The 17,165-nt window shown below is 35.0% G+C and overlaps 1 protein-coding gene across 1 annotated transcript; it reads right to left on the reverse strand.

Moving 5' to 3' along the window:
- Positions 1-232: 232 nt before the first annotated feature.
- Positions 233-2,510, reverse strand: LOC145035947 (uncharacterized). Its single transcript, XM_078984443.1, has 5 exons — positions 1,765-2,510; positions 1,454-1,575; positions 994-1,221; positions 631-735; positions 233-366 (listed from the first exon to the last, which is right to left on the reverse strand). The coding sequence occupies exons 1-5, from the start codon at positions 2,508-2,510 to the stop codon at positions 233-235; spliced, it is 1,335 nt and encodes a 444-aa protein (XP_078840569.1).
- Positions 2,511-17,165: the final 14,655 nt, after the last annotated feature.

Here is a 17,165-nt window from a genome sequence, read left to right on the forward strand (position 1 = left end):
AAACTAACTTATGATTTGGTAGACCGGATACTTTAAAACCATTTAATACATCAGGTGAGTATAAATTTGCATCAAAGTGATCATGGACAAATTCGGACTGACATAGGCTATCTGAACTTAAATATTCAACCTCATCTCTTGGAAACTTGTTAAGCAAACGCTCGTTTATTTCCTGAACAACTTCATTCTTTGGAGCAAGTATAGCTCTTTCTTGGAAATAATTTGTACTGCTCTACTTCTCCAAAATTGAAGAATATACAAACACAATTAATGAACCTATAGGATCATCTGGATCATTAATGAGAATATCATTCGGAATATCGATAATCGTTTTGCCATCGTTCGGACCACCGAGTTTGCCTTCTCCTATATCCAATAATCAATTTGCGAAATCTCTTATTTTTTCTATGTCAGGTTTATCCCTTCCAACAGTTAGCCTCATGTTTTTTGTTAATCTATACACTTTACAATGTTGTCATAAATATGAAGAACTCAAAGAAGCATTAACAATGTTCTGTCTGCTGCCACCCGGAACAACAGGTATAATCTGTTTGAAATCTCCTCCAAAGACAATAACTTTCCCTCCAAAAGGAATATTTTAGACGCTAGAATTTCCACACCTTAATATACCTTTCAAAGTTCGATCTAAAGCTTCAAATGCATGCTTATGGATCATAGGTGCTTCATCCCAAATTATCAAAGAGGTTTTTCTTAATAAGTTAGCCAACTCACCATCTGGATTTATTTTACAAAAAGAATCCACTGTAAGTTCAAATGGAAGTATAGATCGATAGTGTGATGTCCTACCACCGGGCAATAATAACGAAGCAATACAGCTTGAAGCAAAATTTAAAACAATATTACCCTCAGATCTAATTGCTGCAGATATTGTCTTCCATAGAAAAGTTTTACCCGTTCTACCATAACCATAAACGAAGAAAACACCTCATTTATTTTCTTTAACAACACTCATGATGTTAAGGAAAATGTTACGTTGCTCATTTGTTAATGCAATAAAAATAGGATCAAACTCATTCTTTATAACGAGAATGTCGTAATCTAGCTCCTCAATGATAAGTCGATTGTTCAAAGAAGAAACTGATTCAACATCTGGGTAAGACATCTTTGTGAACTTTTTAAGAGTGGAATTGTTTCGAAGTAAATTTTGTTCTATTTCAAACAAAGTTAAGTTCTTAACTTCATACTCACTGAGTGATAAGTCTGCACCATAAATTATAAATTAATTACAAAATATTAAATACAATATTTAATAATATTTATAATAATTATTTAATGGGTGTTGATAAGAAAAATAAAATATTTTAAATAGAAATGAAGAAAATAAATTAAATACCTGGAGACTTCAGCCATTGTCGTTGGTTATATAGAATTCCATCCGCTAAATATTCTCATGTATTTTCCCAAACAACCTCTGGTTTAGACATACTATTACACATCAACAATGTGGCAAATAAGAAGCGTAGATAAAAACCAGATCCAGAATGACTTGCTTCGTTAATTGCATCGATGTATTCCTTGTCATCATCTAATAACCCGACTGCATAATAAGCATCTCTAAAAGAATAATATGTTTCACCATTTACTGTGCGAATTTCATCAAATGACGTTGGACCTTTAACTTTATTTAAAAAAATCCTTAAAAAATAAGTTTCGCCAAGATTACGTGAAACCGAATGAATTCTACCAATGGCTTTTCCTACTTTCCTTCTCTTCCAAAACCTACCATTTAATGCCTAAACAAACTTTGTAGGAAATTCAACATATGTAAGTTCTCGTGCTTCACTATTAATTGCATTACATTCCATCCAAGATGTGAACTTTGAAGCAACAATAGAAGGTTTGTCCAGAACATCATTGATATCATCGTCTTCGTCATATACAATTTGTTGTTGATTAGGAAGATGAAAAGGTAGTCTAACCACAGAAGGATACCTGCAATGAACATCATATTTAAAAATTCTCCATGATGCTTCACATGCAAATAAATATCTACAATCGTAATATTTAGCTATTTCATCGACCGCATCATTATTTTCACATTCATTGTTTGTTGGTACAACAACTGTAGCTCTATCAGGACCCTTGTTTATGTATTTAAACAGATACTTTATAGAAGATCCATGATTGCACCATTCAACATTAATATGTGTCTGATATCTTTTTAATAGATATTTGTTGTATGGAACAACATTTCTATTATCCAACTTAACATCCGATTTTTCTACAAAATGACCATCATTTCTTCTCCTATATAACAGAAAACCATTTTCATCAACAGACGAATGATTACAGAATTGTTTTGGAAAGTTTTTAGACCACTTTTGATCCACCATGCATGGACAATTGATATTTTCTGCTCCACATGGACCATGAATCATGAACTCATTGACAAGTGAATATAATTCTGGCTCTTCAATTTTGTCTGGTATCTCGGCAAAAATTATCGGATCGATAAATTCAACAGTGGGTAACTTGTTGTCAGAATGCATAAATAAACATATATGACTATGCGACAAACCTCTCTTTTGAAATTGAATGGTATAAATATTTGCATAATATTTGGCAAAAAAACAAAATATGATTAGACAATAACAACATATAAAAAATATGCTATAATAAGAGTAATGTTTTATCAATAATGAAAAAAATATATTTTTAATTACATGCTTGAACTTTGCTGAAAATTTTATGCTCATTTAAGTCTTTAATAAATGCATCGAGCTTGATCTTGAACAACCTACATAATATATCAGGTCCGTCTTCTGGTTGAAGTGAAGTATCCTTAAGAAACCTTTTAATCTCAGGCCATTTGGGCTTACACGTAAAGGTTATGAAAATAATCTGGATATCCAAACCATTTATATAATGACATGGCATCCAAATAGTTTTGCAACATATAGCGTGCACCACCAGTAAAGGATGAAGGTAATATTACACGTTCGCCGACATTGGAGATATTAGTGGATCCTTGAGCTTTTTGGTTACGTAAATTCTCATAAGACTCACATCTACGAACATGTTGTTGCCTACGTATGTAATGTAATATCTCAATTTCCATCATAGTATAGGCATCTAGCAGAAATTGTTGAAACAATCTTTTTGAATTAAGAATGAGCGAGAACGAATGATCTCTATTTTGAATTCTAAAAGCGAAATATTCTCTCATTGTACGTTTCGCCCGCTTGTTGTTGGTCGTAAATGACACACCTCTATGAAGAATGTCAACACTGTAACCATCATCTCCATATGGAAATATCAGTGGATATTGAAGAGGAAGGTATGAATGATGCAATTCACTGATACGTTGTAGAAATCTAGATTTTGTTTCAACAACAATAACCCACTTTTCAATTGAATCACAAATGTCACCGACAATTAAAGCGGCAACCTCAGAAGCAGTCGGTAGGTTATATGTTCTTCCATCTCACTCCCTTCTCCCGATAAGTCGTAGTTTCATATCAACTTGAGGATTTTTCTGAAAAGTATCTCTTACCATCCTATAAGATCTAACCAACACATTATTTTAATCCAACATCACCTTAATATCTTCAATAATATCACTATCAATTGAAGTTGATTGATCTTTTTCCCCACTAAAATAAATGAAATTATACATAATATTAGTAATATATATATATATATATATATATATATATGTGTGTGTGTGTGTCTGTATATATATATATATATATGTATATATATATATATATATATATATATATATATATATATATATATATATATATATAATGAATAATTATGAATAAGAAGGTTGAAAAAATACCCAAAGCATCTTTGTCTATTTGAAATTTTGTTCTCAGTATCATAAATGTATAACTAAGAGAATTTTGGTTCCGATCCTTTTGCTGGTAAAAGGCTTCCAATACTATGATAATTTTGACCATCTAATCTAAAACTGTATGGATTGTTTCCTCTATTGATTGAAGAATCAATTTTACCATCCATCGACGTAAAATAAAGCATTGATTGTAACGTTTAATGTTTTTCATGAATTATTTGCTTTTAGAATCCATATTTCGAAACATTCTTTCATAACATGGGGGTGCTTTCTGTAAATCTGGAAGTTGAACTTTGCCGTAACCACAACATAATGAATAATTTGTGTTCCCTTTTTGTTTACCTCTAATGGATTCATTTCTCCATAACTTTGCATGACATGTTTGACATACAACATTTTGATCACTATGATCCAAATATTCTGTAAAATAAAATGCCTAGAAAAAAATATCAATGAAATTTATAAGTATATACAACCCAGTATTTGAAATGTAAAAAAAAATGAAAATGGATATTATTTTTTTATTACCATTTGAGATACCAAATATTCAATTTTCATTTATGACTTGATGTATATTTTCTACATTTTCTGTAAAATCAATCAACAGGATAGGGGATAAATGTGTCATCTTCCTTTTTAATTCATGACATCCTAGATTTAACTTGATTGATGGTGAAGAAGCAGTTATTATACATGCATTTTTCGATGTCATATCATTTGAAAGTACATAGTACTGTCTTTTGTCTGGTAACTTGGAAGTGACATATTTATCAAAACTGATGTTATCTGAATGAAATAATATATATATATATATATATATATATATATATATATATATATATATATATATATATATATATATATATATATATATCCAGATTATAAAGAAAATTAATAATAGTATATTTTAAAAACAATAAATTATAACCATTTGTAATGTTAGATAACGGATTTCTACTATTTATAATTTTAGATAACGGATTTCTGACATTTGTAAATGAATGAGAGTATTCTACGATGTATTTTAAATTCAAGGTGAATTAAATGAATTGACATTTTCAGTTTGACCAACGATGTTGGTTGGTTGATTGATCTGCAAATAACAAAAACTTATGAAAACTGAAGACATATGTATAAAACAAAGTAATAACATGTAATCATATAATATTACAAGATAATAAAAGAATATGATAAATCATTTATTGTATATAAATGTAAAATAAGCGTAATTCATGGAATAAAAAAATTAATAGGGTTATAATTAATTATATTTTTTAAGGGATGCGGTATTGATGTACTTGGAATGTTGGATGTTGTATTCATTTTCTTCGATCTTTTATTTTCCAAATATATTTTTCTTTGTCTTCTTTTCTCTCTGGCTTGCAAGTGGTACATGTTATTGCTGTTTTCTGCATAAGAGATAATATGACAGGATATTAAATCTATAATTACGTAAATAATATGTTTATATAATAATATTGAATAAATAAACATACCTTTGTAAGCATCGGTTACCAATTTCGAAGAATATTGACTTGCACCGGACGAAGAATTTGACAATCTATCTATTTTTTAAACTCATAAATGTGTATGCTATTAAAATAAATATTATGTGAATTAAAAAATAATAAATAACAATAATATAAATTATATATGAAAAAACTTACCTTTGTAAATCGAGGTTTTAACAGTTGTAGTTGTTGAGGCAAGATTTGTTGATGTAGTACCCAAATTAATATTTTTTGTATAATTTAAATAGAAACAATTTAGTTTTATAGTCTTTTTAGAAGAAAGTGAATGCATTGTATGTCTGTAACCTTAATTGTTAAGATAAATAAAATTAGTTTATTGATGTGTACAAAAGTACCCACTATTTTTAATATTTATAACCTAACAAACTTAGACTAACTATGCACTTATAGGCAGTGTACCTAGTCAGATTACAGTATAGCTTAGGTAAGTTGGGTGTCGATCACAGGGAACGGTGGTGAATTAATTTAGAATATTTGATTATAGGTTACAGGACACACGAATGGACTAAAGAAAGGGTTATTGAATCTCAAACGAACAATTAATTAACAACTCTCGATAAACTAACATGAAAGCAAATCTCTTCAGGTACTTTGGTTTAGATAAATTACACCTTAAACACATAGACAAATGCATACCCAAAATCGTTTATTCATGTTCACCGATTCCTAAAACGATTAGATTCGCATTCACTATAACTAATCCTTTAGCAAACAAGTCAATTCAAACAGTGATCAGTTGATTAAACTAACATGCTTCCTAGTGTTCAGTTCGTATCAAGCAAGACTTGTAAATATAGTTAATCAAATTGGTTGTTCAAATTGGTTGTTCAATTAACCTCTTGTTGGGAAGATAAATTAAACATAAACAAACAATTCAATATATCAATTAGTCTAATAATCAAGATTTCATTCAATCATAAACACAAAGTAAAGGTTTTTACACCTAAATCAGAAACTAAATACATAATAGTAACACAGTGGAATGCTAAACATGGTCACGTTAACAACCCATATGATTACCGACATGTATCCGCTCCCAATCCTTCCGATCTCCGCTCCTGTTAGCTTAACGGCCTTCCGGCCGCCTTCTAGACCCTCAAAACGGCTTAACAGAAGTTAATTATCAACTAAATTAGGTTAGAAATCGAATCCCCCGTTCTATTTAGCTGATAATCGCCTTTTATAACCCTTGTAACCGACTTACGTACGCTGGGCGTAAGTCGAATTACGTTGGGCGTACTGAAGATTAATGCGCGATGAGGAAATCTGAATGCAAGGAGTTACATGGGGCGTACATATAGCTTACGTGTAACAACCTAAAATTTTCCATTCTAATCAAAACATTTCAATCCAATAGAAGTAGAGCAATTACAATGAAAATTCAAACTTCTGGAATAAGTTTGGCAACTTTAGGGTTTTACACCTCAAGAGATATTAGGAGAGTGGTTGCACTAAGATTTGGTGCAACACTGTAATTCCATTACTCTAGGTCATTAGAATCCATTCCGAGATTAAAAATATTTTCTGCCAAAAATCTCAGGACTATAAATAGAATTCTGAACCAAATTGGTTCATTATTTGATTTCCAATTAGAGAAAAGCCAAATACTCTCTCACGGATCTTCGGGTTTTCATCCCAGATTGTGAGTCTACTTTCGTAGATGTGTTTTAATACTTGTTATATGCTAAATAACATTGTTTACATGTCTAAAATACAAGATCCGGGAGTTTACCGCCCAAGAACGTTCTTGGGGAGTAAACTCCAAAATCAAGCCTAAAGGCCACCTAGTCCCATTTCCATGTTAGGCATCTAACTAAGGACTTAGTGTATGATCATTAGAGGCTAGAAACAAATCAAAACCATGTAGTTTGAGGAGTTTACGGACAAGGAACATCTCTTGTTCCGTAAACTCCAAGTAAAGGGCAAAAATGAGTGCCTTGTGATCCCTAGCCTTAGAACAAAAACCTAGAAGCTTTAAACTCATGATTTATGCCATCAAAACACTTAGAAATCATTTCTATAAGGGAGTTTACGGCCAAGAAGCTCCTTGGGCCGTAAACTCCAAGTTTTGTGTTCCTAAGTGCCTTCAAACTTGTCCTAAGGCTTAGACTTTATTTTGGCATGTACCCCTAAAAGATTAGAACCTAGAAAACTCATGGAAACTTTAGTGTGGAAGAGTTTACAGCCAAGAGTATTTCTTGGGCCGTAAACTCCTATTAAGGGGTCAAAGGACACCCTAGACACTTCCTTAGGCCAAGAGACTTTTAGGGCAAGTACCTAGATGAGTTTTGGACTAGTTAAAATTCTTAGAACCTCATGTGTGAGGGAGTTTACGGCCCAAAGAGTTTTATGGCCGTAAACTCCATCAAATGGTCCCATTTAGTGCCATAAACCTTCCTTAAGCCAATGGTTGAAGCCTAGACTTGTTCCTAGAAATGTTAGAGACTTGAAAGGACAATAAGAACCCTCCCAAGGGAGTTTACGGCCGTAAACTCCTAGGGAAAAGGGGTCTTTGGGCCGTAAACTCCCCAAAGGAGTCAATATGGTGCCCAAACACTTGTAAAGCCTTGAAACAATTCCCCTCTAAGGTTGTAGTACTTCTAAACTCCATTCCATGACTTGTTTGAGAGGTTACGGCCAGGAGCTTACTCCCCTGGGCCGTAAACTCTAATGAATATGGTCTTTTGACCCTAAACTTCCATTTGGGGCATTGCACTCCTTTGTTACAACCCATTAGCCTCCTAGCACTTGACCAAAAGTGTTGTCCTCGTGCTTAAATGTTTATACTTGTATGATTAGTGATTAAATCTCTAATTATTTATATACATATGTCTTCATATGTAATTAGGATCATTGTGTGTGTCTATGTCTCCACTTGACACCAAGCACTTGTCTGATCCTTCCGTACGATAACAGCCCGTGCAATTCCAGTCACCTACTACAGGTGAGTTCATACCCCTTAACTAATGTTTTAAACTCTTTATAAATGTTTTTTGGGGGGGATACAAGTAGAATCATGCTACTTATTATGTCAATCACATGTGATTAGCAAGTAGGATTATATTACTTATTACATCAATCACATGTGATTAATATACAACATTCAAATGATTTGGCTACTCATTAGCCGTTTTACCAAACAGTTTCCTTCAAATGACTTTTTATAAACATTTTATATGTTTTAAACTCCTTTTTACACTGTACAGCTTACTCCGTACATTTCCTTTCAAACTTATTTACAACTGTGTTTCAAACAAATGTTTCCTTATACTTAAACTGTTTTATTAAACTTATGCCTTCAACTTGTTTTATAGATTGAAATCAAGTCGATCTTTTCTTAAAATAATACTTATATTTCAAATGCCTTACAAAACTTATTTATGCTTTTATATTATAAATTGCATGCCTCTATATTTATAGTTATATAAGAAATGTTTAAAAGACTTAGGAAGGCTATCCACCCTATTTCCTTTTCGCGCCTTGAGATGTGGTCTGGTGGGATATTAGGTATTCGTCCGAAGGTCGTTTAAATATTAGTAATATATCATGTGTACATATATAGTATAAAAGGTCCTTCCAGTTCAACATATTCCCTTGGGTAGCAAGGGTATACATCCATGTCCATATGTACCACTTAGATTACTAGAAAGCTACCATATGGGTGGTTCAGGAAAATACTAGAACCATTACTAGAACGCGATATCATACAATGACTCAGTTCATTCATGAGTCAATACTTTCTAGAACATTTCAATACAGTACATATACAACTATACTAGGACGAGAACATATACAACTATACTAGGATGAGAACATATACAACTATACTAGAACGATTACATTACAATACTTGCTAGATAGAGAGAACAAACATTACAGCTAGCACACGTAGAACATTACAGTACACTACTGTACTATTACATGATCGCTCTTACTTGAGTACAATTACATGATCACACTTACAAATACATAGACCAGACGTCACTAGGTGCTATAGCACGTAACCAGCTCAGGATCTAACTATACTGATGAATCACACCACAATTGTGATAGTTATATCGAGTATACATGATCATTCAGTAATGTGGATGCTCACGGCTTGCGTTCATGCAGGGGTCGTGAGTAGGTCCCAAAATCCCTTTGATAGGGGAGTGTATAGTCTGGGATTTAGACATCACATTATACCTTATCCCTCAAATAAGGCAGTTGAGTACCGATGTAGTTATTTTTATTAAATACTACAGTACTTGGAAGTATTACCCTAGATTTAAGGTAATAGGTACGGTTGTAGTTCGACACTACACCATAGTACTACATTGATTTTCCATTACATATTTTTAGTGATAACCTCACTTAAACATTATTGTACAAACTATATTTTTGAATAATGATAGTTATACTTTGGAAAATACATCCTCTTACAAGAGACACACATACATTCAGAACAGTTGGGTCTTGGTAGAAAACTACATTCAGAACAGTTAGGTCTTGGTAGAAGACTACATTCAGAACAGTTAGGTCTTGGTAGAAGACTCCTTTTGTTACTAATAGGAATCATAGGGATTCTAGGGTTTTTCAAACACTTACAGTTCATATACACTTTCAATACTTTCAATACCTATACTTACATATTCTTACATACAAATTAAGACACTAAATACTTATGATCTCACCAACTTTAAAGCTGATACTCGCTTTCAAAATTACTTGTATACTCAGGTCATCATAGACAGGTACCGATGCAGGGAGAATGGAAGATGGAGCTTGTTCAAGACTTATCTTTCATTTTGATTTATGCTTTAGTGTTTATCAAAATTTGACAGAACACATTTGTATAATAATTATATTATTAATACAATGGATGATGTTGTCGCTTGTTTACTACTTTACATTGTTGTAAATATTATACATGACGTCCTCCACCCTAGAACGTTCCGCCGTTCCTAGGTTTTGGGGTGTGACAGATTGGTATCAGAGCATTGTTTATAGTGAATCAAGTATATCAACCCATAAAAGATATACTAACTATAAATACATAAGGGATTAAAAATACTCTGACCAAGAGTTTATACTTTAAATAGTAAAATATTTAAGTAGGTATACGTGCTGCGTTCATACTACAATCAGTGTCACTAGGATGGTACAAAAGAATTACGATTGTTGGACAACACAAGTGGGCTTAGAGACATATGGTCAAAACTGGGAAGATATAGCCTGATCGCCTATATTATCCGAGGGTTGACTAGCATGTGCCTAAGTTTAAGTGTGTGGTTGCAACAATGCTAAAATCTTACCAACCCTACCGCAATGAGAACAATAGAACATAACAATAAATTTAAAATACTATAGGTGTATTTTGGTGTTACTATAAGTACTATATACTTGAGAATTAAAACGGGATCGTCATTATTAAGTTGAATAGTTGCTAAGTGGATACACTAAGGCTACATGTAATTAGGATGTTATAGACTCAGAATCTGTGATAATTTTTCCTTACCCCTATTCTGTGTGATTTTGGAATTAAGGTCACTTATTCGAAGGTCTATCCTGTTTAGATTACACATAGCTGGTATGCACTTCACAAATAGCGATGTAACTAATGAAGATTTTCTAAATAATTATCTAGATAGTTTGTCTAATAATTATTCTCTTACCCTAAATTCTCGCATAGAAATCATAACTGGACTCCATCCCCTTGACAACCAGTATCTTCCGAATGAAGTCGTAGCTGGTTGGTTATGATGAAGACCTTTCGTCTGATGCTGTCTCCGAACCAAAGTTTGAAAACCTACCCCGAGCAGCTCCCTTTCCCATTTCCTAACCCTCGTCTGGCTTTTCATGCCCCGACCATGAGTGAGTGGAATGCTTGGAAATATGGAGCCAAGGACAAGATCAGTCTATGCTATTTGATGGCGACCGAAGCTTTTACGACTTGAGCAATGAGGGCTTAGCAGATATAGTCTTGCCAATCTTGGTCCGCAGAGTGGCCCGAAATGAGATTCAAAGCAGGACAGCCCTACATCAGATTACAGAAGTTATCGCCTATGCTAGAATGCATACCCTCCACACCATCCATCTAGAAGATGCACACGAGAGATCAAAGAGAAACCATGAAACCCTTCTGCAAGCACTGGCCGAAACACGAGCCGAAGTCATAGAGCTCCAGATACGCCAGATGGTGCGTGAAAGACACCTGCTTGACATGGAACGTCAATTGGTTGAACTACGAGTTCACCAGAGGGATGACCGTCGCCAGTTGTAGACGCTTTACTTTATTTCCCTTATAAAAAGAAATAGTGTTTTTTTTTGTCTATGCCTGATGTGGTATTTTCTATGAAATTATCTTTACCGTAAGTACTTTAGTTAGGTCTTTATGCTGTCAGGAACTATCTTCTGTGGATATGATGTAAGACCTTTACAAGGTCATTTTCCTGAATCTTTACATCGTGAATATCCAAGGTATTGACAGCCGGCTAACTTTTGGGTCATTCTTCATTCAAGTACTTTTATCTTACTTTCATTGGAGTCTATCTGAATCATACTTTAGTCAAGTCATTGGACTATGGTGATTTATCTCCAGAGGCATTTCCAAGTCTCTTTCAGTGGTTAGATCTTGTTATTCACTGACCCACTATACCTCAGCTCGAACGACAAACGTCTTGAGACCATTCTACGAACATACTTCCATTCCGTACTAGGACTGCATTATAGGGATGTAGGTCAAACCTTAGCGAACATACTTTCATTCTTTACCAGGACTGCATCATAGGGATATAGGTCAAACTTTCGAGATAATACTCTTACTTTTTCATGAACAATCTAAGTACATCAGGGTCAACCAAAGTCGCTCACAAATCCTTATCTTTCGTATTACAAAATCATGTCATCATCCGGAAACAACCAGCCAAGCAACGAGACCTCTACTTTTTCGATGGACGTCGCTACCTTTCAAACGACATTAACAGCTGCTGTAGTGGCTGCCGTAACCGCGGTCATTACGCACCGTAGCGCTAGCAGCACAGTCGATACTGCTGATGGGAATGAAGTTCCCAATCGTGATATCCATCCAGGAAGTCACCAAACAGTAACAGTCACAGGCTCGCAAAGCCAGAAAGCAGAGAACAAGAAACGAAAGTGTCAAGCCCGGAAGGAACGCAAGAGAGCCCAAAAGATGGCTATACAACAGCAACAAGTGGAAACCCCTGCCGTTCCCGTACCGAGCAGGCCATATGAGGGAAAACTCCCTAAGTGTGATAAATGTAGTTTCCATCATCATGGGACTTGCCATGAGATGCAATGTTGTAATTGCATAAACATAGGGCATCATGCTCGTGACTGTGGAGTACCGAAACGACCCATCACTCAAGTCCCGTTCATCGAGACTAACTCTGCGCAAGACGAGTTATAGCGCAGAACGATTTAAGAAGCAATTTTCAAAGTGGAGTAAGGAGGAGGGCACTCGTGTCCACATAACACTAGCTAAGCACCGTAATTCTGTCACCAAAGCTAGTACTATCCAGACATGCCACCAATGTGGTGAGACAGGGCACTTCAAGAAAGATTGCCCGATAATGCAGAATTCTGGCACAGATGGGAAGATTCTCAGGATCACAGCTACAGGAGAGCCTGCTCAGGAACCACGTTAATGTAATTAAGGCGTTTCGTTGTAACTGACTTAAAAACTATCTAGAACTAGTGCAACTAGAGTCTTACCTTTTGCGAGATCCTGTCTGTATAGGGAGTCTCGTGCTGCGTATACTTGTCTTTTGTAGTATATCTTATTCGCACCAATAGTCTTGTGGTAAATTCGAAAGTACTGTAACTATGTTCATGGTTGCACGGTTGTTTTTGTCTGTAAACGTTTTATGTTCAAATCTAATGTCTTTAATTTTCTGTATGATTCCGATATTATCATACGACTCAATTCAATTTGATCCTCACGAAAACAGCTTCATACGTACACCTATGTCTTCTAGATCACCATTCCAGCGAAACCATCACATCAGAACACCGAAGTACCACTCGTGCAGTACGTCAAGTTGAATCCAGGGATTCATGCTGTTGATCTATCACTGAAGAATGTATGCATAAGAGTGATATATAATCAAGGTTCTACAGGTTTAGAATTGATGATTCCACTTTAAATTCTTTTTCCCCGATGGGATGTGAACTTAAAGAAGAACCAGTTATTCGACTACCTTTTCAACCTTAATTATATATGACTCGTATACACGAAAGGGTGATTGTGAAACTAGGTATGAATTCTAATATGAACTTCAGGATGGAGAACTGCCTAAGTACGAGTAATCACATCGTCATGAGGACAAGCCTAGTGTAACAACCCGAAATTCATATCCTTAATTGTAACCCTTTTCGCGACTCGTTCCGATCATCCAATCGCCGTTTCCGATTTCGTTTCCGTTTCCGACCTTTTATTAAGTCGTTAATGTGAATTTTATTTTATGACTCAATAAGTGTCTTAATACCCTTAGAACTCATTCTAACGTCTCATATTAATGATTGGAACATTTTTAGAACCAACCATATCGGGTTACGGCAAATTGGCCGGGTGCGACCAAAAGCCCCGTCTAACGCCAGTATCGGGTAGAATTCTACCATGTCCCGAACTTGGACACTATTTAAAGTGATTCAAGTCTCCATTTTGAAGCTTTTGCTACATTTTACAACTATCACTCCAACCTCTCTCCTCAAACTAGATTTTTGGGTCAAAATCTCAAGTTTAAGGCTTCAAATCACCAAGGTACCTTCCCTAATTTGTTATGTAACATCTTTAGCCCTCAAATTCGAGTTCAAACCATGGGATAGGACCATTAACATGATTTTACAGCCCTAGAACAGTCCTAGGCCGTAAACTCACATAAAGAGGGTTTTTGGAGCAACAAAACCCTTCCAAACCTCAATTGGACCTTGTATATGGCTAGAGGACTTTATGAAATGGGATTAGAATGCCTCAAACCAAGATTTGAAGCTTTGTATATGAGTTTACGGCCTTGGAAGGTGACTATGCCCTAAACACATATTATGAGGGTTTTTAAGCCATTTAACCCTTCCAAAACACAAGCAAGACTTAGATATGATTTTTAGAATATTGGAATTTGACTTAGAACACTTCAAACATAAATATTGAGAGGTTTATATGAGTTTACGGCCAAGGCATGTGCTTAGGCCGTAAACTCCTCAAAAAGGGGTATAAATTCAATTCTAAGGTGTTAGAAAGCCATCCAACACCACCAAAAGCCTTAGAATAAATCATAGAACCAACCAAAAATAGTTTAAGGGCTTTAAACACATCAAAATCCCACATTTGAGAGTTTATGGCCATAGAACATGCCCCATGGCCGTAAACTCCTAAATGGATGTCAAATGGTGCCCAGAATTGATTTCTAGGCTTGTTAGAATTTTTAGAATCACATGTGATTAATTTTGGGACCTTAACAACACTTATTCTAAGAGATATGTGAGTTTACGGCCATAGAACCCATGCTTAGGCCGTAAACTCCCTTAAGTGTTGTATTTGATGATTTTAATTCAATCCAAGCCTTAGTTAAAATTATTCCAAGCATTTCCAAGTGTCCATACCCATTTGTGAGCCATTAAACACCATAAACCACCCCTCTATGAGTTTACGGATGTAAACTCATGGGGAATGGGTGTTTAAGCCGTAAACTCATTTAGGAAGTTTACTATTGGGGAGTAAACTCAATTCCCAAGTCCCACGCTTCAATTCCCGTCCGTAGATGTCACCCGGGTCACTCCAAACACCCGTTTTGAGGTGTTTTCGTTCGTTGGAGTGTATCTTCATATCTAATTAGAGATTGTAAATCTAATTAGATATATTTGTATGCCATTTCATTTTACATAGGAACCTCGCGTGCTATCAGGCCTTGATTCGACGTTTAGCATCCGAAATCGACACATTTTCCGCGTCCGGTGAGTTCATACCCGTATCCTTTTTCAATGGTTTTTCAATGTTTTCAGGGGGGGAATACAAGCAAAAGTACAAGAATATCTTGTACTCAATCACATGATTTCAATTAAGCGGTTTCATATTTGTACATTTTAAGAATTGAAAACCTTTTAAACAAACTGTTTTAACTTGCAGAGTTGTTTGTTTTTAACCCAATTTTCAATTCTTATTATACACTGTTATATTGTGTACTTTGCATTTGATTGTTCACGTTTAAATTGATAGAATACATAAATCATTGTAATGTATGTAATAAAACACTAAGGTTCGAGTGTAAAAGACAGACTCCATTAGAAAACATAAAACATCTATATGTCCTTAACAATACACCTAGGCTCGAGTGTGATAGATAAATACCATTATAACATACAAATCACTGTAATGTCGTTAATAATACACCTAGGATCGAGTGTAAAGGACCATAATCATTAAATAACACCTAGGTTCGAGTGTAATGTCCTTAATAATACACCTAGGGTCGAGTGTAAAAGGACAACCATCATTAAATAACACCTAGGCTCGAGTGTAATGTCCTTAATAAAACACCTAGGCTCGAGTGTAAAGGACAGGTACATAGAATATAGTCATTCGTAAATACTACTTTCCTAGTCGAAAAGTAAAGATTAATCTTAATGATTGGAGACACGTCCTTGTAACACTTCCATGGCACGAGATAGTGGAGGACTAACCCTGTAACCAGAATCTCCGTTCGTAGGAGAGCGTGGCTTGAGTGTATAGATCTATACGGGATTGACAATCCCAAACCTGGCTGCTAGCTACAGCCAAACCAAATGGTTCAAGGGTGACAAAAGTCATAAATAGGATACTGACCATGGTCCGAGTCATATCCAGTCTAACTATGGTTAAGGACTCGCAATCTAGATTATTAACGTTTCAGACTCATTTACTAGCTTTATGTACGTAGTAAAGCTAATGTACATCTAGGGATTGCAGATACACACATAGTCAGGAAAACATGGGGTTTTCCTGGGAAAAACACTGAACATAACCATAACCAGTAAAGACACACACACACACAGTCAGGGAAACATGGGGTTTTCCTGGGGAGAACACTGAACATAACCATAACCAGTAAAGACACACACACACACAGTCAGGGAACCATGGGGTTTTCCTGGGGAGAACATTGAACCTAACCATAACCAGTAAAGACGCACACACACAGTCAGGGAAACATGGGGTTTTTCCTGGGGAGAACACTGAACATAAACAAAATCGGTAAAGATATACACATAGTCAGGGAAATATGGGGTTTTCCTGGGAAGGACACTGAACATAGTCAGAAACTAGTAATAGTTCACACACACACAGTCAGGAGAACATGGGGTTCTTCCTGAGTAATAGTAGTACGAAATTAGAGAAGTGTAATAAGTTAAATAATTGAATTACATTTCACAAGAACAACCATGTTTTAATTAAACATCGTTTACTCTACTTTCGGATTTGGAAACTAACTTTACATAAGAAAATATGGGATTTTCTTGGATAATCACTTTTCAGGAAACAAAAGGAACTCGTACATTTTCAAAAAAACTAACCGCTTATGAACTCACCAGCTTTATGTTGATTTTCAAACCGCTTGTATTCTCAGGTCCATGTTAGACAGGTACCCGAAGATCCTTTTGTGTGAAGACGGAGTTCTCAGAAGACTCATTTTGTATTGTTCATATATACTATGGATCACATGTATAACTTATGCTTTTGAAAGAAATGTAAAACTTTCATATATGTAATTTAATGGTTGGTTTACTTTACTTACTATGTACATTGGATTTGATACTCAACATGGAGTCAACCCCAGAAA

Source organism: Lactuca saligna, chromosome 3, assembly GCF_052625555.1.
Source record: "Lactuca saligna cultivar CGN05327 chromosome 3, ASM5262555v1, whole genome shotgun sequence".
Lineage (NCBI taxonomy): Eukaryota > Viridiplantae > Streptophyta > Magnoliopsida > Asterales > Asteraceae > Lactuca > Lactuca saligna.